Source organism: Suncus etruscus, chromosome 3 (genome assembly GCF_024139225.1).
Source record: "Suncus etruscus isolate mSunEtr1 chromosome 3, mSunEtr1.pri.cur, whole genome shotgun sequence".
NCBI classification, from domain to species: Eukaryota; Metazoa; Chordata; class Mammalia; order Eulipotyphla; family Soricidae; genus Suncus; species Suncus etruscus.
This window is the reverse complement of record NC_064850.1, coordinates 116,279,071-116,301,101: the sequence shown is the minus strand read 5'-3', so window position 1 is coordinate 116,301,101 and position 22,031 is coordinate 116,279,071. Positions and strand designations below refer to the sequence as shown.

General features: G+C 44.9%; 1 protein-coding gene across 1 annotated transcript in view; it reads left to right on the top strand.

Annotated features, from left to right (window-relative positions):
- Window positions 1-21,704, top strand: part of SMAD1 (SMAD family member 1) — a 61,721-nt gene extending 40,017 nt beyond the window's left edge. The window contains exons 4-7 of the mRNA XM_049770082.1: window positions 2,260-2,376; window positions 6,823-7,044; window positions 13,678-13,934; window positions 20,278-21,704. Coding sequence (XP_049626039.1) covers window positions 2,260-2,376; window positions 6,823-7,044; window positions 13,678-13,934; window positions 20,278-20,421 — 740 coding nt within the window. The 3' untranslated portion in view covers window positions 20,422-21,704. The remainder of the gene's footprint in view (window positions 1-2,259; window positions 2,377-6,822; window positions 7,045-13,677; window positions 13,935-20,277) is intronic.
- The last annotated feature ends 327 nt before the right edge of the window (window positions 21,705-22,031 follow it).

Genomic DNA, 22,031 nt, shown 5'->3' with positions numbered 1-22,031 from the left:
AGACCTCAGAGAGAACATTCTAGACCAAGAAATGCTTGACTAGTGTCAGTAATTCAAGAGAAGCAAATGCCAGGACAGGTGTGATTAATGGGTACTTACTGTTGCTGTCATCATTTTGGGCTGGACCCTGTAGAGCTGGAAGGCTGCTTGGTACCTGAGTCCAGGGAGCCCTGGACCCTCCCGTGTGCCACTGGCTTCATATCTCTGTCCCAGCCATGTGGGATGCCCAGTGGTGCTCAGGGATAACTCATGGCTCTGAGCTTACTGGGATCGGGGATCACTCCTGGCAGTATTTGGTGGGTTGTGTGCAAGACAAATGGCTCTTCACTGTACAATCACTCCAGCCTCCTGTGAGATGTTTTTCTGTACACAGGTTCTCCGTGGGCATTCTGCTGTGCCCCCCATCGTGAAAAAAATAGGCTACACAACCTTTCTTCCACACATCCCCATCTTTATTGCTGTGTTTACCATATTTTGAACCAGATTAGCTGTTTACCTGGTAATGTGAAGCCATTTAGGATAAGGATGGGAGGCTGAGGCTTAAAGATGACACTAGTGTTCTCTGGCAACTCTGCCTTCCTCCCTTGGCCGCCCTTTGTCAACTGTGGAACTGGGAGGGTGTCCCCCAAGTATGAGCAAAGGGATTGACACGTCCTGGGCTTAATGTATGGACAGAGAAAAGAGTATTGGAGGTGCAGGAGGTACTACAGGGCTGGTACAGGGGTGCATCCCAAACTCATCAGCTTGTGTTCAGAACTGGGTGGCACTGAACTGGGTCTGAAGAACCGACGCCCAACCGACGCCCTCCCCTTCTCTCCTGGTAGCTGGTTAGAGCCAGGATGGAGACAGGACTGAAGGCAGAAGTGGGAACTAGAGCACAAGGACATGGGGAGCGATGCCGTGACCATGTCTGCTCTCGGGGCCTGCTCCTTAGCTGCTGGGCAGTTTATGGGCCCTACTGAGGTGGCCACTGAGGGTCCCCAGTTCCCAGAGGGGACTCACAAGGACAGGCCTGAGTCATTCAGGACCTCTGCCTAACAGACCCCCACTAACCACTAAGGAGCTTGTTTCTTCAGCCTCAGGATTGTTGGAAAAAATACAGGGTTGTTGTTTTTATTTAATGCAACAAGCTAGAACAACACTTTGCATGCAGGAGTCCAGGGTTCCATTCCAACATTGCAAGGTTCCCCCAAGCATTACCAGCACAGAGCTGGAGGTAGCCCCTGAGCAACATCAGGTGTGGCCTCAAACCACAGCAGAACACAGCCCTGTGTTGTGCGTTTTGTAAGTCTGTGTGCTGTTAGCAACGGATGTGATTTGGCCTTGAGAACAGAGATGGCTTCTGAGGCCAAGTCAGCCATGAGGAGCAGATCGAGGGCTTCCAGGATGGGCATCATTTAAGGGGGTAGGAAGGGTAGGAAGCTCAGAGAGAGCTGGGCCCAGGGCAGCTCCACTGCTGTCCACACATTGGCCATAGGACACTGAGCTGGCAGAGCCACGAGCCCCCTAGGCAGGTCCAGGAGGCTTTTCAGTACCTGAGTCAGTCCTCCTCCCACTTTCGGGACTCAAGGAAACAAGAATCTGTCTTCATAGTGACAGTGTGCAAAGATAGGTGGTGTGAAAGGGCAGTTGGCTGGTGTGAAGGGATAGTCAGGAGATGTGAAACAGCAGTTGGATGGTGTAAAAGACCCCATGTTGGTGTCACTTGCCAGGGTTCGGGGACTGCTTTCTCCTCCTGAGTCGTCTTCACACATCACCCTGGGTTTGGGGGTTTATTCTGTTCAGGAAGTGACATTCAGCTCTGACATCTGTAGTATCCTTTCTTCCAACAGGGGAGCTCAATGGGTGTGTAATGTATAGCACATGTATGTGATATAGTGATTATGTGCTGTGTATAGATTGTATGTGTTGTGCCATGTGTGCATTATATGTAGTGGATGGTGTGTGTGCTGGGTCTGTGTAGATCGTATGTATGTGTATGATATTTAATGTGTGTGTTGTATGGTGGATGGTATGTGTGTTTGTGTTTTGTATATGTGGTATGTGGCATATGCATGTGTGTGTTCTCTGTAACGTGTGTGTTCATGTGTTGCTTGCGTTCAGACCCAGACCCCAGAGCTAAGCCGAGGCTGTCATGGAGCCACAACTCAGCTTAGAATCTCAGTTGATGGCCTTGAGCCTTCTGGGGTGGGGAGAACCTTGGGAGCCTTTGGTGTGGATCTCCCTACACCAAGGGTCACTTCTGTTTTCGCTTTGTAGCAGATACGCCACCACCTGCTTACCTGCCCCCTGAAGATCCCATGAGCCAGGACAGCTCACAACCCATGGACACTACCCTGATGGGGCCCGCACTGCCATCAGAGATCAGCAGAGGAGGTAAGTAACCTCGCCTCACTAAGAAGCCCACGTGCCTAAGCCCAGTGCTGCCTCCTCAGACCTTATGGGGCAGATAAGGGGCAGAGGTGCCCTGGAAGTGGAATCCTGGAAAGGGACACATGGTTGGAGTGTTTTCCGAGAAGAACCAATGGAGGCAGGGATCTGGCATCTCTTTCGCAGAGGCCTGGGGATCTCTGTCAGATGTGTTGGAGTTTCAGCTTATGAGCCTCTAGATTGGGGCTGAAATCCGAGTTCTGTGAAGGACAGATATGAGGAATCTGTGCACCATTGTTATGTGAAGCTTTATTGGCTGGTCCAGCATTAATGGCAGGCCCGGAATGCTTTTTAAGGTTTCTAGGAAGGATGTGCAGAAACCCCACCTACTTTCTGGCCCCTCCTTCTAGATGCAGTGGTTGGGACAAATGGATGATGGTGTTGCTTCTGTTCTCACAGTGGTGACTGGTTTCCAGTCTTACAGAAAGGGACAGAAGCCAGAGTCTTTTCTGTTCAAAGAGCGGCATGTTTTTTCCTCACTTGTAGAGCATGGTCTCTTTCCTCCATCACCCCTGGCAGTAAACTGTGGAGGCCTTATATTTTGGAAGGTGGGAACTGTGTAGTTTTGAGTGGGTGATCCCTGAGCATCCAGAGGAGTCACCTGCTCAGCTAGTCATAATAGAGAGGGGTGCTGTCTCCAGGTGACTGTCTTGAGGAACAAACAGGAGCCCGGAATGCACTTGGCATATGGTCTGGATCTTTAGGTCTCTTTCTGGGCATTCTATGAAAATTGAAGTTAAATGCCTTTTGCGGGGCCAAAAAGATAGTACAGTGTGCAGGGCCCTTGCCTTGTATGCAGCTGACCCAGGGTAAATCCCCAGCAACCCCATATGGTCTTGCAAGCCCCTCGAGGAGTGATTTCTGAGCAAAGAGGCCAGATTATGCACCAAAGACCACTGGGTATTGCCCCCCAAAAAAACAAAAACAAAATAAAATGCCTTTTGCCTACTCTGTATGTCTAATTTTTAAAAGATTGAATAAAAAAGTTTCAGAGGCAGAAGAAAAATAAGTGATGGGGCTAGAGCGATAACACAGCAGGTATGCCATTTGTTTGCCTTGTATATGGCTGACTCAGGCTGATTTCTAGCATCCCATATGTTCGCCTGAGTCTGCCAGTAATTATTTATTTATTTGTTTTTTGGCCACACCCACACACACACACTCAGGGGTTATTCCTAGCTATGTGCTCAGAAATCGCTCCTGGCTTGGGGGACCATATAGGACACCGGGGTCCATCCTAGGCTAGTGCATATAAGGCAGACCCTTTACTGCTTGTGCCATTGCTCCGGCCCAATGCCAGGACTAATTTCTGAGCGAAGAGCAAGGAGTAACTCCTAAATGCCTCTGGGTGTAGCCCCCACCCAAAAAAAATATTATGGGGGGATAAAGCAGATAGCGCAACAGGTAGTGTATTTGCCTGGCATGCAGCCTACCCCATGTTTGATCTTCTCAGAGCCTGCCAGGATTAATTTCTGAACATTACTCCTGAGCACTGCTAGGATGGCCCCCAAATTGAAACATACGTATGCTTATATGATTATTGTATCACAAGAGGTTCTGATAGGGAGTAGAAAGACAGTGCATGGGATTAGGCACTTGCCTTGCATGTGGCTCACTCGGGTCTGATATACACCACTACATATGGTTCCCTGAGCTCTGCCGGTAACCCTCCTCCTTCCAAAATAAAAGATATTCTGGGATATTTTATCATGAAACAGATCTGAGTTGTCTTGGTTGATTCATAAAAAAAATCAAGTTGTGAATGCCTTTTAATTGAAACAATAAAATAGCATGGTGATGCCTCAGATTCCCAAGTTGCTTATATATGTATTTATACAGAGTTTAGAATTTGATGAACTCAAGGAACCCCTGATTGACATGCAGCGTAATAAATTGGAACACTACCTGTTTAACTGGAAACTGTATTTTCTGTCTCTTACTGGCTCCATGTGTTATGGTTCCTGCTGATCTCAAGATTGCCTGCTCAGCCCCATCATTATGAGCCAACAAATAAAGAACCAGATTCCATTTGGAGACAAGGTCCCCGATTGATCACATCTTTGGGGAGGGACCTCAGTGGAAGGCAGGAGTGAATAGTTAGGAGCAGGAAGGCCTGGTGGCTGTTGTTCTGCCTAAATGCCTGGTGTTAGGAGACAGAGAGTTGTATTGCTTCAAAGTGTTTCTTCAAGGAACTTCAACCTTAACTCCATTAGAGTCAGCTTGCAGTCAGTTCATATTTTTCTGAGGAAGAAATGTTGGCCTTTCTGTTCCTGTTTCTGTCTTTCCTTTGGTAGATTTGCTCCTGTAGTGGTTAGCAAACGGGCCCAGCCAAGGCTTGTTTTTGTCAATAAAGCTTTATTGGAACAAGGCCCTCTTATTACATATTGTCTGTAGCTGCTTTTGCATTGTGAGAGCTTAGTTGAAGAGCTACACAACGGATCATGCAACCTTTGTGATCTTGACCGAAGCTCACCAGTGTTCGACCAGGCGTCCAACCCAAATGAACAGAATTTTCAATAATCCTGAAACCGAGAAGAACATTCACTGATGAAGTTGCTGCCTTCTTGATGGGCTGCTTGCAATTCTGAAACTTTGTTTTTGGAAATAAAGCAAATTGACATGGAGATCATTATTTTTGCAAAAATGAAAAATAACATTGTCTTTATTTTGGTCTGCCTGCTTAAACACAGAAAGTAGATAATACCTGTGTGGATTTCTGATGTGATCATTTTTTTCTTGAATTCTCTACCAAATTCACCTTAGAGCACTCTCTTTCTTTCATTTTTGAGCCATACCTGATAGAGCTTAGGACTTACTCCTGGCTCTCTGCTCAGGGATCATTCCTGGCATTGTCCTGGGAAGCCTATAGGGTGCCTTGGGATCAAACCCATTGGAATGAGAGAGAGAGAAAGGGAGAGGGAGATCAAACCCATTGGAATGAGAGAGAGAGGGAGAGGGAGAGGGAGAGGGAGGTGAGTAGGGCACTTAACTTGCACATGGCTGACTGATCCAGGTTCGATCTTTGACATCCCATATAGTTTCTCTAGCACCCACAGGAGTGACTCCAGAGATCAGAGCTGGGAGTAACCCGAGCATTGACAGCTGTGGCCCCCCACCAAAATAATGTAGGACAGCTGTGAGCCATCCCCCCCAAAATAACATAGGTCAGCTGTGTACAAGGCAAGCCCTTTAACTCTTAACTCACTGTACTATCTCCCCAGTCCCAAGGGAGTCCATCTGAATCCTTTGTGAAGACTTTTGTTAAGAACAAAAATCTACTTTCCCCTTTACAATGAGAATTATTTTCTAGCACGAATTTTTTTACTTTCCTAAGCATTTCCCAAATGCTGGCTTCTCTGTCAATGTTCTGCACTTTTACGCTATGGCTTCCCACCACCTTCAAGGCAGCAGTGGCAGAAATGTCACTATAGAAGAAACATTGCTTTCAAAACTTTTCAGTTGCAAACATTAGGCGGGCGTTCTGTTTGGAGATTTGTTGGTCTTAAGAGATTTGACTTAACAAGCTGCATCCTGTCGGTGAGGTTGGGTAATTTCCATTGTTGGCCCATTCTGGGAGCGAGAGACAGACAAAGCGCACCTGCTCTGCGGGACGTAAAGCAAATAGAAGGAAGTTCGCGTGAAATCTGGACTCGAGAGATATGAGTCATCCCGGAGGAAGGGCCAGCTGGCAACCTCTCTTCTGAGTGTGGCCGGGCAGGAGCAAAGCCCTCGCTCTCTCGCTCTCTCACCCACCGGGATGGTCGTTGGCAGCTCGTGAAACAAAGCTGCATCTCATTGATAATTGGGATCTGGTCCTCATTGCTTGGAGACTGCTTGGCCATGCTCAGAGCTTTGTGAGGGGCACAAAGCTCCTCTTCTCTTCCCATTTCCCCTCATTTTAGAGCATGGGTTTCTAGACTTACTCTATCCTTTCAGAAGAAACTTAGTGTCTCTCCATCACTCTGGATGTCTGCCTTCTTTGAATGACCAAATAGAAAGCGACTCCCCAACTGAATCCAGGCTTATGTTCCTCAGCCCCATCATTCTAACATCTCCCCAATGGAAAACTGTGCTCTATGAGCAGGTCCCCCCCATGGGACAAATGTTTGGCCAGTGCTGTTGTGCTGTCTGCTTTGCTGTCATCTGGGATGGTCGGGAATCACTCTAGATAGTTATTTTCCATCCCAGGGCCACATCACACTCGCCCATGCTGCAGGCTTCGGAGGTCAGCTCTGTCCAGAGGACAGCTGCTTCCTGTCCCATAGCATAGCCTGTGACCCTGCACACACATACACACACAGACAGACGCACGCATGCACACACACATTTTCCATCACGGGGATTCCTGACCACTCCCCGCAGTGACTCTGAGCTCTCTTTTTTCTCCTGTAGACGTCCAAGCCGTGGCCTATGAGGAGCCCAAACACTGGTGCTCTATTGTCTACTATGAGCTCAACAACCGCGTGGGGGAAGCGTTTCATGCCTCCTCCACCAGTGTCCTTGTGGACGGCTTCACTGACCCATCCAACAACAAGAACCGCTTCTGCCTGGGCTTGCTCTCCAACGTCAACCGGAACTCCACCATCGAAAACACCAGGCGGCATATCGGAAAAGGCAAGTCTTCCCCTTTGGCCCTCTTTCCGGTGTTGACCTGCTGGATCCCCGCTCTCCAGTCCCCCGCTACAGCCCCCCTCATGCCCCACCCCACTCTGTCTTCCTGTGACCGATTCGTGTGGCCAACACCCGGCTCAGACGCTGTCTTTGGTCTGTAACAACTGTTCTGGTTGGCATTCTCAGCAAGTTCTTCCCTTTCCAGAGATTTTTGCGGCCTGCCAGGTCTCGGGAGTCAACAGCAGTTAGCCAGCCAGCAATTTGTCAGCTTTCTCTTGGATTCCATGAAAAATTTACTTCCAGGGGCCAGAAAGAGAGTGGAGCAGGTTTTAGGTGTTTGCCGTATACTCGGGAATCCTGGGTTTGATTCCTCAGCATCCCATTGGATCCCCTGAGTACCACCAGGAGTGATTCCTGAGTGCAGAGTCGAGTAAGCCCTGAGCATAGCCAGGTGTTTGCTCCAACCCTCCAACCCCTCAAATTGTTACTTATAAGGGCTAGAAAACTGTATAAGTCAGTGGAGGAAGCATATGCCTTGCATGTAGCTGGCCCTGGATTCAACTCCCAGCACCATTGACCACCATCTCCCCAAAATAAAAATAACTCAGAACCTAAAACCCAAAGGAAATTCAAAAAAAAGAAAATCTAACATTTATAGCCCAGGCAAGAGACATAACCACAAGAGTGAGCTGAGCCCAGGTAATTGATGGGAACAGATTTGCCATGGATCCTGGGTATGGGCCAGGAAGGTTTTAGCCCTTGCCGCCAATCCTGGTCTCTCGACTTGGACAAAGAGCAGATAGGCAATGTGGGCAGATGAACACTGTAGTGTGGGCTCTGTCAAGAACCCAACTTTTCACTGGGGAGTCAGAGACATGTCAGTGTGGATAAGGACAAGAATGACATGCTGTGATGTGTGTGTGCATCTGTGCATTTTTGTGTATGTATCTCCATGATTGTAGTTATGTTTGTGCTTGGACTTTCTAGCCTGTGTGCTGACAGGACTTGGGACACACGAATCCCATTGCAGCGAGCATAGGAGGCACTCAGATTTCCCATTAGGAGGGACCAGGAGGGCGCTGGCAGCATTGTTCCTTGGAGAAAAAGGAAGTACACATGGTCACGTGGCTCCAGAGGGGGATCCACCTGCCAGCTCAGGTCAAGGGTGAGCCCCAAACTAATTAGATGCAGGTGTGACCTTTGAACCCCTGAAAACACCCTTCCATTTCCTGCATCATAAGATGTTCCCAGGACCTAAGAGACTGTAGCACTGATGGAACAGGCAGAGGGAGGGAAAAATCAGGAGACAGCCATCAGCCGAGATCTGAATCAACTCAGAATTGAGGCATAATTTCTTAGAATTGGGACTTCTGTGTAGTCTTAAACTGTCTCCATATTAACTGCCTACTGTTAGGGATCATGAAAATCAGTGATGGATGGAAGAGTTGGACAGGTTCCTAGTAGGAGATACAGGTGATACCAGGGAGATGGGAGAGATTCTGTCTCCAGCCCCAAGTGAGGAACAGACTGAGAAGGGAGAAGGGTATCTGTTCTTCCAGGGGTTCAGGGCTCCAAGTGGGTGAGGAGCTTGGATGAAAAGATATGTCATGGACTAAGAAGTCTATGTTAGTGCTGGCTGGGAAAATGGCTCAAAGATGTTGGGGTCTACATACAATCCCTGCGTTTCCTTGGTTCCCACCAAAACACTCCACTAGTCCCCAGAATGGCTGAATGTGGTCTGAGAACAAATAAACAAAAAGAACCCCATGTCAAACCTGACCTAGCCCTGGCTCCTGACCAGATAGGACTAACTCCAGAGCAGATGATTAGATCATGAGTCAGCAGATAGATCAGAATATGGATGGCAGATAGGGAGAAAGGTTGCATCTTTGTCAAACGTTCCAATTGCCTACACTCTGCTCATAATGCTGAAATGGCATAAATGGAAGAAGCAATTATTATTCATTTCTAAGGGGGATGTTCAATGTTCCCCGATGCAGAACTGACCTTCCCAGGACCAGAGCATGAAGACAGCAGGGAGGGCACTCCCTTTGTACACAGCTCACCCAGGTTCCATCTCCCGAGCATCACTATAAGTGATCCCTGAGCACAGCCAGGTGTGACCTAAACACAGTCCACAAAATAATTAGTCTACCTAGTGCTAAGTAACAGAATCCCCAAAACCACCATACCGAGAGCCACAGTGAGAATGACATAAAGAAACACACAGCCCAGCCTGTGCAACATCAGCCGCAGGCCAGCCCCCAGAGGTCCCTCTGTCCACTGATGCCCCTGTACCTACTCTGTTTTGGGAGGTCCCCTGCCCTCCAGTGCACATCCATAGCCACACAGAGAGCCTGGGGATCCAGTCCTTGCACACAGACAAACCACATTTTGTTTCTGGCTCTGTATATGGACATCCAAGCACAGGGCTAGGAAGTAACCTCAAAAGCTTCGGTGTATCCTGAGGCATTCAGAGAACGGGGGGTGTCTGAGCATCATTGTGCCTCTGCTGGCTGTGCTGTGAGTGTGGAAGAGAAACTCCGGATTTAAAGGAAACCAACTTGGTTTGGGGTCCAGGGGGCCAGTGAGATGGTTCAGAAGGTGGTGCATGCCTCTGTGTGTGTGTATGTATGCATGCCTCTGTTTGTGCATGTATGCCTGTGTGCGTAGGTATGTGTATACTACGTGCGTGCATCCTTTTAAAGCAATCCTGAAACTGATTATGCAAGTATATGTGTTTGTATGGATGTTCTTCATTCAGTTTTTCTTTGTTCTATTTTAAACTATCCTGCAAATTTTTTTTCTCCAGAGTAAACATTTCTGTAAATGACCCACTATAAAGTTTAAGAACAGTAGGACCTCAGATTTTAAAGCTTATTTAATAGCTCCTTCAAAGGCATTGGAGATGATCTTGAAGATTTACAAAATCTTGAAAAAATAAAAACAAACAATTCCTAACATAGGAATTTCTGGTGCATTTTCCCTTACTATGACTAAGGAGGAAGAAGCACATTTTAATAAAGGAATGCTGAAACTCAGGCTCATGACCTACAGTGACCTGTGATCTGTGCTGCTCTTGACTTTGTATATCCGTTATTTTGGATATTTTTGGCTTTGCAGGACATTTTTCATTACATTCTCAAGATGCTCATTACCCCCTCAATAATAAATTTTTAAAAACTGGACTCTGAAACACCCCTAATGAAAATTTAGGGAAATTAGTGATTCCTGAACTGTTGTAATTCAAACTATTGCTTCGTCTGGGATTATAGTTGGGGGAAATAAGAAAAAACATCATTATTTTTAGATGATATGGTAGAATATTCTTGGGATTAGATTCTTGAATTGAAATGGTAGCTCATGGCATATCTTGGCCAAATTACTTTCAAGAAAGCTTTTCATTAATTTCCACCTATCCAGAAATCTTCCCCTATGTCACTATTTCATATGGTTGTTGAATGTCTATTCAGATAATTTGATTGATTTTTTAGAAGCCTTGAATCTATTTTTTGGGAATCATATATCAGTGTCCTTTGATATGATAGTAAAAGTTTGAAAGTATGATGTGGAGCAAATAATGTTCCTAGTAGCAATAGAGAACATAAATTTTTTGAAATCAATCAGAAGAAGCAGTATGTGAGAATCAATGTAAAGAAAGTCATATTTTTGGAGAGAGAACATTTGAATAGGTAAATAGGCAGTCTACATCTTAAAGAGATGGTTTAATAGTGTAAGACCACTTTAAAGCCATTACTCCTTTCTAATTTAATTTATAGTTTAAAACTTTCCATGTCAGAATAACAATGTGATGATTTCTGAAAGCTAGAAAGCGTTTTCTGAATCTTACTTGGAAGGGTAATACTCAGAATAACAAGGGGTAAACAAGCCCAGATATGTGAAAATAGTTTCATTTTAAAATGAAGGAGTAAAGAAAAGAGTTTTGATATGAGACTTAATAAAACATTTGCAAGTACAGTTAAGTCTATGAGTAAACAAAGCCACAGACTAACATCCCAGCCATCCTGTGCATAAGATTTTAATATATGTTAAGTGAGATTTCATCTAATGGTTTTATAACAACAAAGTTGGTTTTGGATGAGGTTGAGGGGAGATGTCTGGCTTCTCTGGATAGATGCAGATAGGCTTATGGATGAGTTTCTTTTAAAAGGCCAGCTGAAAAGCTGGAAGAAAATAGATTTGATTATTGGCGTAAGGCACATCCTTAGCATCTAAAGTTATATGAAAGATCATAATCGATTTGACTAAAAGATTTCCAACTTCTTTAAGCTAAAAAATGGTAATAGCATTGGGTTCAGAGAGCTAGTCCACTAGGCACACAGCCAATAAGGGGCTTGGTCCATCTCCCAGCACCGACCTCATCTGGTCCCCAAATATTCTCAGGAGTGACCTCTGAGCCTAGAGCCCTGAAGGTAAGCGCTGAGCATCACCAAATCTGAAAAATATATATACAAATACTGAAATATACTAGGAACTAAATTAAAAACTGGGAAGAAAATGCAGGAATAAATTGTGGGGCCAGAGAGGTAGGACAGCAGGGAAGGCACTTGCCTGCCTTGCATTGTAGCCAACCCACATTTCATCCCTGACACCACATAGAGTCCCTCTAGCATCACCAACAGTGACCCATGTCTATAGAGCTGGGAGCCCCTAAGCACTGCTGAATGTAGCCTAATTTTCCTCTGCCTCCCAATTAGTCCTTTTATTAAAAATAATAAAAATACTATAACCCCAATGAAATAAATAGGAATGACGAACTTCTCAGAAGCAGCACAGAGGACTGTAAATATACCAAACAAAGCCAGCCTCCCAAGCAAATTAAAACAGTATTGTTTTTCAGAGATCAGTTAAGGAAAATTTTATTTTTATTTTAATCTGTCTCAAGACTGGCCTGGATGAAATAAGAGAAGCATTCAGACATCTCTGGCAAGAATGTAAATTGAGACAAGCATTCTGAAAGCGGTTTGGCCAAAGTGAATCAAGGGCCTTCGATCCAATGATTTACCTTCCAGGAATCTCTCCTAAAGATATTATCAAAAACGAAGCAGACATGAATCATGGCATTGTTATCACAGTAGCAAAGCAATATCCACACAGTGGTTTAAGGCAGAGGAGAATGGGTAAATACATTGGTTTCTAGCCAGCCAATCAGATATTTCAGTTTATTTATTTTGGAGCTGTGGGGTCATAGCCGATGATGCCCAACACCTATTCCTAGCTTGGTGCTTGGGGATTGTTGTGGCCTTAGGATTTGAATCTGGAACTTTTGCAAAGCATGCTGTAGCCTGACTGTTTAAATGAAATTTCTTCATGTTACACTTCAAGCAGAAAACAAAAAACAAAAAGATCAACAAAGCACTCATATTAATTGTCTCTGTGGCAGGTAGAAAAATAGGCTTCTAGCCCAGCAGCTATTTAATTTTGTAGGAACCATAGCCAGTGTGTATATACTAATACAGTAGACACTGTTTTGTGTACAGCAATCTCTTCAGCACTGACTTTGCCAGGCCAGAGTTCTCTGAGAGATAGACAGACCGCTCAAAGCCATGGGCAGCTGGTTGCCTGTAATGACCACCCTGAATGCCTGGGACTGGGCCAGAATGATTCTCATTCATTTCCTGCCCTCCTGGCACCTTTCAGTTCCCAGGGAGAAGTTGGGAGCAGATGGTAGTTGGGTTGGATCAGATTCCACTCAGGGAAATGTTTTTCTAGTTGTGTGTGGGTTTTTCCCCTGGATCTCAGCTCTTAGTAATACTTCTTTTACCTGTGGCTTTCTAATTCACTTCTTCCCTCTCATGCCAAATGTATGGGGTTTTTTTATTTATTTATTTATTTATTTATTTGTTTATTTATTTATGTTGGTTTGTTTAGAGGAGGCACACTAGCAGTTCCAGAACTTACTCCTGGTTTTGCATGCAGGTATCATTCCTAAGGGACTCGGGACTATATAGGATACTGGGGATCGAAGCCAGGTGGGCCACATGCAAAGCAAATGCACTACCCTACACTACCTAACATTTTGAGTTGCCAAGTTAAAATAAGAGAGCATAATGTTTAGGATTCATGGTAAAGTTCAGCCTTCTTATGCTGCTTCTTGTGCTACTCTATTTTGAAAGATCAAGATAGCTTTCAATCCACAGCCAAATAAGGCATGAAAATGCTCTCAAGGGATGGGGACATAGAGCCAAGGTTAAGGGGCCACCTTGCATGCAATAGACCCTGGTTCAGTCTTCAGCACCTCAAATTGTCCCTTGAGCGCCTCTCTCTTTCCCCCAAATATACAATCAAAAATGAACTCACTGCACTTGGTTACTGACTTTTTTTGCAAAGAGTCCATGTGTTGTTCTTTCCTAGAAAGCTCCTCCTCAACTCACACAGGCTAACATATGGATATTGTATCAGCTAATCCAGTTCACTCAGATTTTATCTTAGTTGTGCAAGATTTTGAGAGCGTTTATTTAATTAGTTACCTACCCTTGAAGTCCATGCACATTTATAAAGTGAAGCCACCCAGAAGCAGTCGTGCTGTGTTTTTGCTTCTTGGCAGACAGCACGCTAAAGTGCGACCGCAACCTTCACCGTGACTGCCGCAGTAAACACTGTCTTCTCCTGCAGGAGTTCACCTCTACTACGTGGGTGGGGAGGTCTACGCCGAGTGCCTGAGTGACAGTAGCATCTTTGTGCAAAGTCGGAACTGCAATTACCACCACGGCTTTCACCCCACGACAGTCTGCAAGATCCCAAGTGGGTGTAGCTTGAAAATTTTCAACAACCAGGAGTTTGCGCAGCTCCTGGCACAGTCAGTGAACCATGGCTTCGAGACGGTCTACGAGCTTACGAAAATGTGCACCATCCGCATGAGCTTTGTGAAGGTGAGTGGGCTGTGATGTTGCTTGCTTTGCAGTGTCCCGTCCCCTGTCCCTGTGTCCTCTTACTGTATACCCAAGGATCATTCTTATCACCAGGCTGGCAATTCTTCGGAGACTCTATAGTCTTAAATACCCATTGTGGCAGGCTTTGGTAACTTTTCCTTATGCAAATACTTTTTAAATTTATTTTATTTTTAAAAAATTTTAGTTAAAGCATTGTGATTTACAAACTTACCTTAGTTGAGTTTTAGACATGCCGTATTTCAGCACCAATCCCACCACTAGTGTCAACCATCGTACACCATGTTCCCAGAGTCCATCCCATGTCACCAACCCCTACCCAGTCTGCCATTGTCACAGGCACATTTTTTAAGTTCGGTGGTTAACGTTTTGATTTCTTGGCTTGAATATTTAGTTCTGTCCTTTCTTAACACCACCAGTGCACCTGAGTTCCCCTTGGCCCCTGTCCCCAGTTTTTTCACATCTGACCTTCTCCTCTTCCACTCAGTTTCTTTACTTCTCCTCAGTATACTCTGGAGCCATAAATTTCTTTGTTTCAGAGACTGTGGGTTATAGGTGGTTCATAATAACAGTTATTTCTGGCATTTAATATTCCACCATAAAATTTCCTCCAACCTGGTCATCAGTTTCCCAACCTCCCTGAAGCCTTAATACTTTGGTAACTGAGAGATCAGAGTTAAAATGATGGGATTTCATGCAGCCACTTATGTGGCCACATTGTACACAAATTTGAGGAGCTACATCTCGGGACTGATGGGCTCAAATGGTGACAGCTGTGGAACATAGGAGTCCTCAGAAGGGCCCCAGTGTGATCAGCTGCGAGCCAGTATTGGTATGAGTTTTTCCTGCTAGTTGTGCCTCTCTAGAGTTAGATGAGTCTATGATGTTGGCTGCTTGCACAGACCTGATGGAAGGCTCTGGATCATGGGCGTGGCTGCCTGTGTGTGGAACTGGAAGTACTAGGGTATGAGGACAGGCTGGCTCCAGATCTCCCTGGAAATGTCAGCCATAGAACAAGGCATCCCTGGAGTGTTTGATGGCTGGAGAGTCTCTGCAGGATGCTTGGAGAATCAGTGAAACTAGATCATTGGTGTTGAGGCAGTTGTAGGGTGGATCTATGTATGTGTGAGACCCCAGGGTTTCAGGGTTTCAGCAGGACTATGGACTTGCTCCAGTGTTATGCAAATAATTTAGTCCTTGTTAGTCTGTGTACATTCTGGTCTGTATTTAACAGATAGGAGTGGAGCAGTAGCACAGTGGGTAGGGCTGCCTTATATGCAGCTGACCCGAGCCAGACATGTGTTTGAATCCCGGCATCCCAAATGGTCTCCGAGCCTGCCAGGAGTGATTGCTGAGCATAGAGTCAGGAGTAACCCCTGAGTCGCAGGGTGTGTCCAAAAAGCAAAACCAAAACCAAAATAAATAGACATTTCTGTGCATGGGTGCCCTACCAGATTGGTTAGTTGGCAGTTTCCCCTTTCCTTTTCATTCCACTTTTTTTTTTGTTTTGGTTTTTGGGCCACACCCGGTGATGCTCAGGGATTACTCCTGGCTATGCGGTCAGAAATCGCTCCTGGCTTGGGGGACCATACGGGATGCCGGGGGATTAAACCATAGTATGTCCTAGGTTAGCATGTGCAAAGCAGGTGCCCTACTGCTTGCACTATGGCTCCTGCCCCTAAAGTACTTTTCTGATAGCAGTACTTAGGTTTCACCAGTAAATAAATGACAGGTTAAAAATAAATGTTCATGTTGCTGAACTTCAATTTTGATCAGTCTGGTTTTTTTTTTTTTTAAATTTCAGGTAATTAGAGTTTATTTTAATTTGAATTAATAAGGGGCTGGAGTAATAGTATAGTGGGATAGAGTTGTATGTTTAGCTAACCTGGGGTTTGATCCATGGCACCCATTATGGTCCCCTGAGCCTAGACTGAGGGAATCCTGAGCACAGATCATATGCCCTGAGCACCACCCAATGTGGTCTGAAAAGAAAAAAAGCAAAAATGCAAAAACAGTTGAGTGAATCAGCCCATTCCAAAGAAAACCAGAGGCTTAAGATTCTATGGGGGAGGGGGCGGAGAGATAGCATGGAGGTAAGGCATTTGCCTTGCATACAGAAGGCTGGTGGTTGGAATCCCGGTATCCCATATGGTCTCCTGAACCTGCCAGGAGCGATTTCTGAGTGTGGAGCCAGGAGTAACTCCTGAGTACTGCCGGGTGTGACCCAAAAAAAAAAAAAAAAAGATTCCATGGGAGAGTTTGAGGAGAGGGAAGGAAGTTGAACTGGATTCTTCCAGTAAAGAGCCTTTGCTTTGCTGCATCCATTTCTGACAAATAGGGATGTTGAAGATGCCACTGAAATGGGCACAGACTTCGTTTTTTTTTTTAAATTAAACATCTGATTAGATTTAATGAATCAGTCCTATATTCCCGTGGCCAAGGGCCTTGTCTGAGTTCTCACAGAGGAACTAGCCAGCACTGTTACCTGTAGAACAGAACTAATTATACATCGGGTGAGGCAATTGCCTTTCATGTCCTCTCCTTAGAAGCTCAGCTAACTTGTTGCTAAACCTGTTTTGGGAAGCATTTATTACAGAGGGCCATTTTGGAACCTTCCTTTGTTCATCTTCTTTTATATCAAAGACATCTTTGCAATATATATAAACATTTTCCTCCCACTTTGTGGAGTCTCCTTAGCAGGCTTTCAGCATATTCTCTTCATGCTTGTTCGCTACCGATTGACTTCCAAGTAGACAGACCCTTGTCACTGAACCTGGTGCTTTTTCCTGTAGTATTAAAGGCACCTTTTAAAGCAGGTGACCAGCAGGCTGTGCTCTGGGAATTTATTAAGATTGTCTCATCCTTTTGTTAGTTTGTTTTTGTTTTTGGGTCACACCTGTCGGTGCTCAGGGGTTACTTCTTGCTCTATGCTCAGAAATCGCCCCTGGCAGGCATAGAGGACCACATGGGATGCTAAAAATCGAACCATCATGTGTCCTGGATTGGTTGCCTGCAAGGCAAATGCCCTACCGCTGTGCTATCTTTCTGGCCCACCCGTCTCGTTTATTTTTAACAGTCATCGTTAAATTTTGAGGTCGCCTGTTCACCAGAGGCATCCTAACATAATGATGATGACCTGCAAGCCACAGTTTGGTTTGTTTTCTTTAGTATGGAGGAAGAAAGAGGGCCAGGTCTGCCTTATTAATTGATAGGAAGACCCAGTTGTCATCCTCAGAGTAGGTGGGTGGATGAATTGAGAACTGAGGTTACTCAGGCCCCTTGAAAGTCCATTGTTTCCGAGGGACCACACTAGATAAATTTATGGCCTGGAAGCTCCAACGGGTGCTCTCATGTCTCACACTCATTTCATATTGATGACTCAGGCAGTTCTAGTGATCATTCTTGGCCAAGTCAAGAGAATCTGGATGCCAACCAAGTGCTCCCATGACTGAAAAGTTGATGTATTTCATTTATTTGCATATATGCCTTGAGAAGGTTTAGAAAAGCCAACAGCACGATGCAGTCTTTGGCTTTGAGAGCATTCTCATCTCTAGGTCCCATTTGACCCCAAAGCTGACAATGACAAGACTGGATGGAGGGAGGCGCAGACACCATCTCTTGCATGTGACTTGAGAATTTGTTTTTGCAGACTTGGACCAATGCATCGAAGAGAAACATTCTCATCAGCCTAATAATTAGCAACTGCTTAGCAGATAAAATAAAAATCTTTGTGCTGTTTCTAGGATGCTTATTCTCACAGCACTGTCTCACTTAGCATCTATGGGAAATAATAGAGAGTCCTTTAGGATAGCAATAGCTTTTCTTTTTTTTTTTTTGGTTTTTGGGCCACACCGGCAGTGCTCAGGGGTTACTCCTGGCTGTCTCCTCAGAAATAGCTCCTGGCAGGCACGGGGGACCATATGGGACACCGGGATTCGAACCAACCACCTTTGGTCCTGGCTCGGCTGCTTGCAAGGCAAATGCCGCTGTGCTATCTCTCCGGGCCCAGCAATAGCTTTTCTAAGACAGGTGTCTGTTTTATAAATTATTTGCACAGTGAAGTCTCCTGGGAAAAATGCGGGTCAGATTAAGCAAACTGTATTTCAATTACTTTTGCTAGATATTGGTAATCAGCTTATTTGGTCTGATCCCTGCCTTCAAAAATTCACTTTCTACAGGGAGAATCTAGCACATTCAGAAATGTATAGATTCAGGGAGGGGCAGAGCAATAATATAGCAGGTAGGGCATTTGCCTTGCATGCATCTGACCCGGGTTTAATTTCAAGCTTTCTATATAAACCTCTGAGCAAAGCCAGGAGTGATTCCTGATTGCAGAGCCAGTAGTTACCCCTGTGCAGAACAGTGAAAATACAACTCTGGAGGTGGACCGATAGCACAGTGGGAGGCTTTGCATGTAGCTGACTCAGGTTTGATTTCTGGCATCCCATATGGTCCCCAAAGCCTGCCAGAAGTAATTTCTGAACACAGAGTAACCCCTGAGCACTGCTGGGTGTGACCCGAAAACCAAAATAATAATAGTAAATAAAACAAATCAAAACAAAAAAGATGTAAAGATTAAGTTAAAAGTGGGCTGAGAGAATATACAAGGATTAAGCTGTTCAACTAACCTTGATTTGAATCACTACCTTATCGGGAGTCACTCCTGAGCAGAGCTGGGAATCTGGGAATGGTCCTTGAGCACCGCTGGGTGTAGCCTCCGAAGCAAAACAGAAGTTAAACTCAGCAATTTATTGATCTGTGTACAGGTGTATGACCATATGGAGATGTGTCACTCATCTCATAATTCTCTCCTTAAAGCTCCCGTATTTAGGGCTACATAGAACCCTGCCCTCTGTTATTCCACAGGAAGCAAGGGTTTGCCCGAACACCAGTGCCAAAGAGTTCTCAAGCTTTTGCAATAGCTAAATTGCTTTTCTGCATAGTGACTTCTACAGAATTTACTCTTAATTTCATAATCCCGAAGGTGTATGGCGAGATGCCTTCTCACATACATAGGTACGTGGATGAGGCAGCTGTGAGCCACTGTACTAATGCTACTGGATGATTCCAGACTCTGGTTGGTCTTGCTTAACGACTGAGAAATCAAGAGTTGTGTGTGGACAGTAAGATCTTCCAGGCCTCGAAGGGGAGAAATAAACAGATTAGAAATTTGTCCTGACTTATTTCCTTGATGATAACGTGATCATCTCGTCATAAGTGTGACAAGTCTATCATTTTTAATGTGGTGGGCACAGAAAATGCAAGAATCTTTTTTTCTCTCTTTTCTTTTTTTTGGTTTTTGGTTTTTGGTTTTTGGGACACACCTGTTAGTGCTCAGAGGTAACTCCTGGCTCTATGCTCAGAAATCGCTCCTGGCAGGCTCAGGGGACCATATGGGATGCCGGGATTCGAACCAATGACCTGCATGCAAGGCAAATGCCTTACCTCCACACTATCTCTCCAGCCCAGGAATCTTTCTTAAAACTATCCTTCTATTGTCTTTTCAAAGTGCCCTTTCCTATGACCAGAGCTTCTGGTTCTGTTTTTGTTTTGTTTTGTTTTGTGCGGCAGGGGGGGGGGGTGGGGGGGTGGGGGGTGGGGGGGGGGACACCATGCCTGAATCACAGGAACACAGAAACAGGGGTTCCATATGCAAAGCCACTTCAGCCCACTGGGCCATCTCCTGACCACAGTCCCAGTATTTTTTTTTTAATTCTTTTTTTTTTTCTTGCTTCAATTTATTCTTGTGAACATTGGTTGGGACTAGCTTGGCTTCAGCAGGACAGGACTTGTGGAATCCAGAACCTCGAATGCACTTGGGCAGTCCATGAGAAACCCCCCAATTCACACACACTCTCTCTCTCTCTCTCTCTCTCTCTCTCTCTCTCTCTCTCTCTCTCTCTCTCTCTCTCTCTCCTCTCTCTCTCTCTCCTCTCTCTCTCTCTCTCTCTCTCTCTCTCTCTCTCCACCACTCCTGAATCTACCTGGCTAACTGCTTTCTGTGCCTGGGTGCTGGTCAGGTAAAAAGCAGGCCCAGCTTTCTTCAGAGTGTTTGAGAGGAGGCGAACCCCCTTTTCCCCAATCCCGTGGCCATACTAAGTTCAGCCCCTTTATTTGGGGGGGGGTCACACCTGGCAGCGCTCAGGGGTTACTCCTGGCTCTATGCTCAGAAGTGGCTCCTGGCAAGATCGGGGGGACCATATGGGATTTGCCGGGATCCGAACCACCGTCCTTCTGCATGCAAGGCAAATGCCTTATCTCCATGCTATCTCTCTGGTCCCTAAATTCAGCTCCTTTGGGTGACCTCCCAATCTGTTGCTTCTAGGGTTGGGGTGCCGAGTACCACCGCCAGGATGTCACAAGCACCCCCTGCTGGATTGAGATCCATCTGCATGGACCCCTGCAGTGGCTGGATAAAGTCCTCACCCAGATGGGCTCGCCGCATAATCCCATTTCCTCTGTGTCCTAACTGGCCAGTGGCTGCTACCCCTGGTGGAACTCTTGAGCCTTGCACGTACTTGAAGGATGGACGCATCAGGCACCGGACAGACGGACGGACACACAGATGGATAGAGAACCAACAAGGAGCCTTGGTGTTCCTGGACCTCTGACCAGCTGTTGGATTCCAAAATTTTTCCAAGAGTGGTAACTTAACTGTCCATCTCAAGAAACTTGTTTAGTTTACATGGAACATTCTATGGTAAAATCAACTTCAAAAGCAAATAACAAATGCAGACTTCCAGCGGACTTGGCTTCTAAGTGAAAAAGGGAGAAATGGCTAAGCCAAGGACAAATCAGATGATCAGAAAACCCGTTCTAAGATTAGTTGCTTCCCTACCCCTAACACCCCACATTTGGCACTTTAAGGTCATCTTTTGGCAAAAGTCCCTGGAGTGTGTTTTTATCAGGTTTAGGGCCCATGCCAAGTCTTTTTTTTTATTTCATGGGTTTTCATGATACTTAAAAATTTTTTTGGTTAGTCATGGGTTTCTTTTTTTTTTTTTTTTTTTTTACGTAAGGGATAATCTTGATACAATACATAGTAATCTTTCTAAAAATGGTATGCTAATAGTACTGCAGTCAAAATAATGTTAGGCCTATGCTCTTTGCAAAATATGTATGTACAGAATATTTGGAAATTAAGAGTTGATTAGCTAGTGGATTTAGAAGTATTGGAGGGGTGGGGGAGGGAATTGAGAGCGCAAATGTAGAATATACTGTAAAAAGTCAGTTTGTTGCTTTAAAGAAACTAACTGATGTCTGAGGTGGGTTTTTTTGTTTTTTTTTTTTGCTGTGTTTCCATTTTTTTTTTTTAAAGAGATTTTATCCTATACCTCCACCCCATATCTTCCATTCTCTTCTGCAGCTGGTTATTTTAATTATGAAAAAAGTGAATAATTCCTGCTATTCTAAATTGTACTGCCCCCTGCATTTCAATACCAATTGTACAGAGGGCTGGAATTTAATAAGCAGTTCTTTTTTAATATAGCATTTACAGTCCAGGAATAGGCTTTAATGTTCAAATCAGTGGTTTGCCAGACCTAGTAACACTTTTAAATATTTGGAGGGTTTAAAGACCATCTCTGCTTAAACCCACTTCCAATTTCTTTGGTTGGCTTTATTTTTCTTCTGCTAATCTTTTATATTTACTTCACGCTCTTGCCCATTGAATACCTTTATTCCCAAACTGGTGGGTTTTCTCTAATGGAGATTTTGAATAAACCTATCATTATTGCTTCCTTTGATTAAAAATGTGTTGTTTCCTTTTGTTACTTACACACAAGATTTTAAGGTGATGGAGAATGGCTCTCCATTAGATGAATTTTTCTTGTTTTTCCCAAGTTTCTTTTGACAAACATCACTAACTCAATTATCACCCCAGAGCCAGGGAGACCTGAATCCCAAGGTATACAGGAGGATCCCTTGAAATCAGAAAAGTAGTAACACATAGAACTTAAAAATATAAAGACATTAATTTTGGAACTCTGGATTTCAGTGTATATACTTGGCTGTGTGGAGAATCACAGCAGCATTAGTCATTGGGGATGCCACATGGTCACCAATAGTAACCCTTTCCAG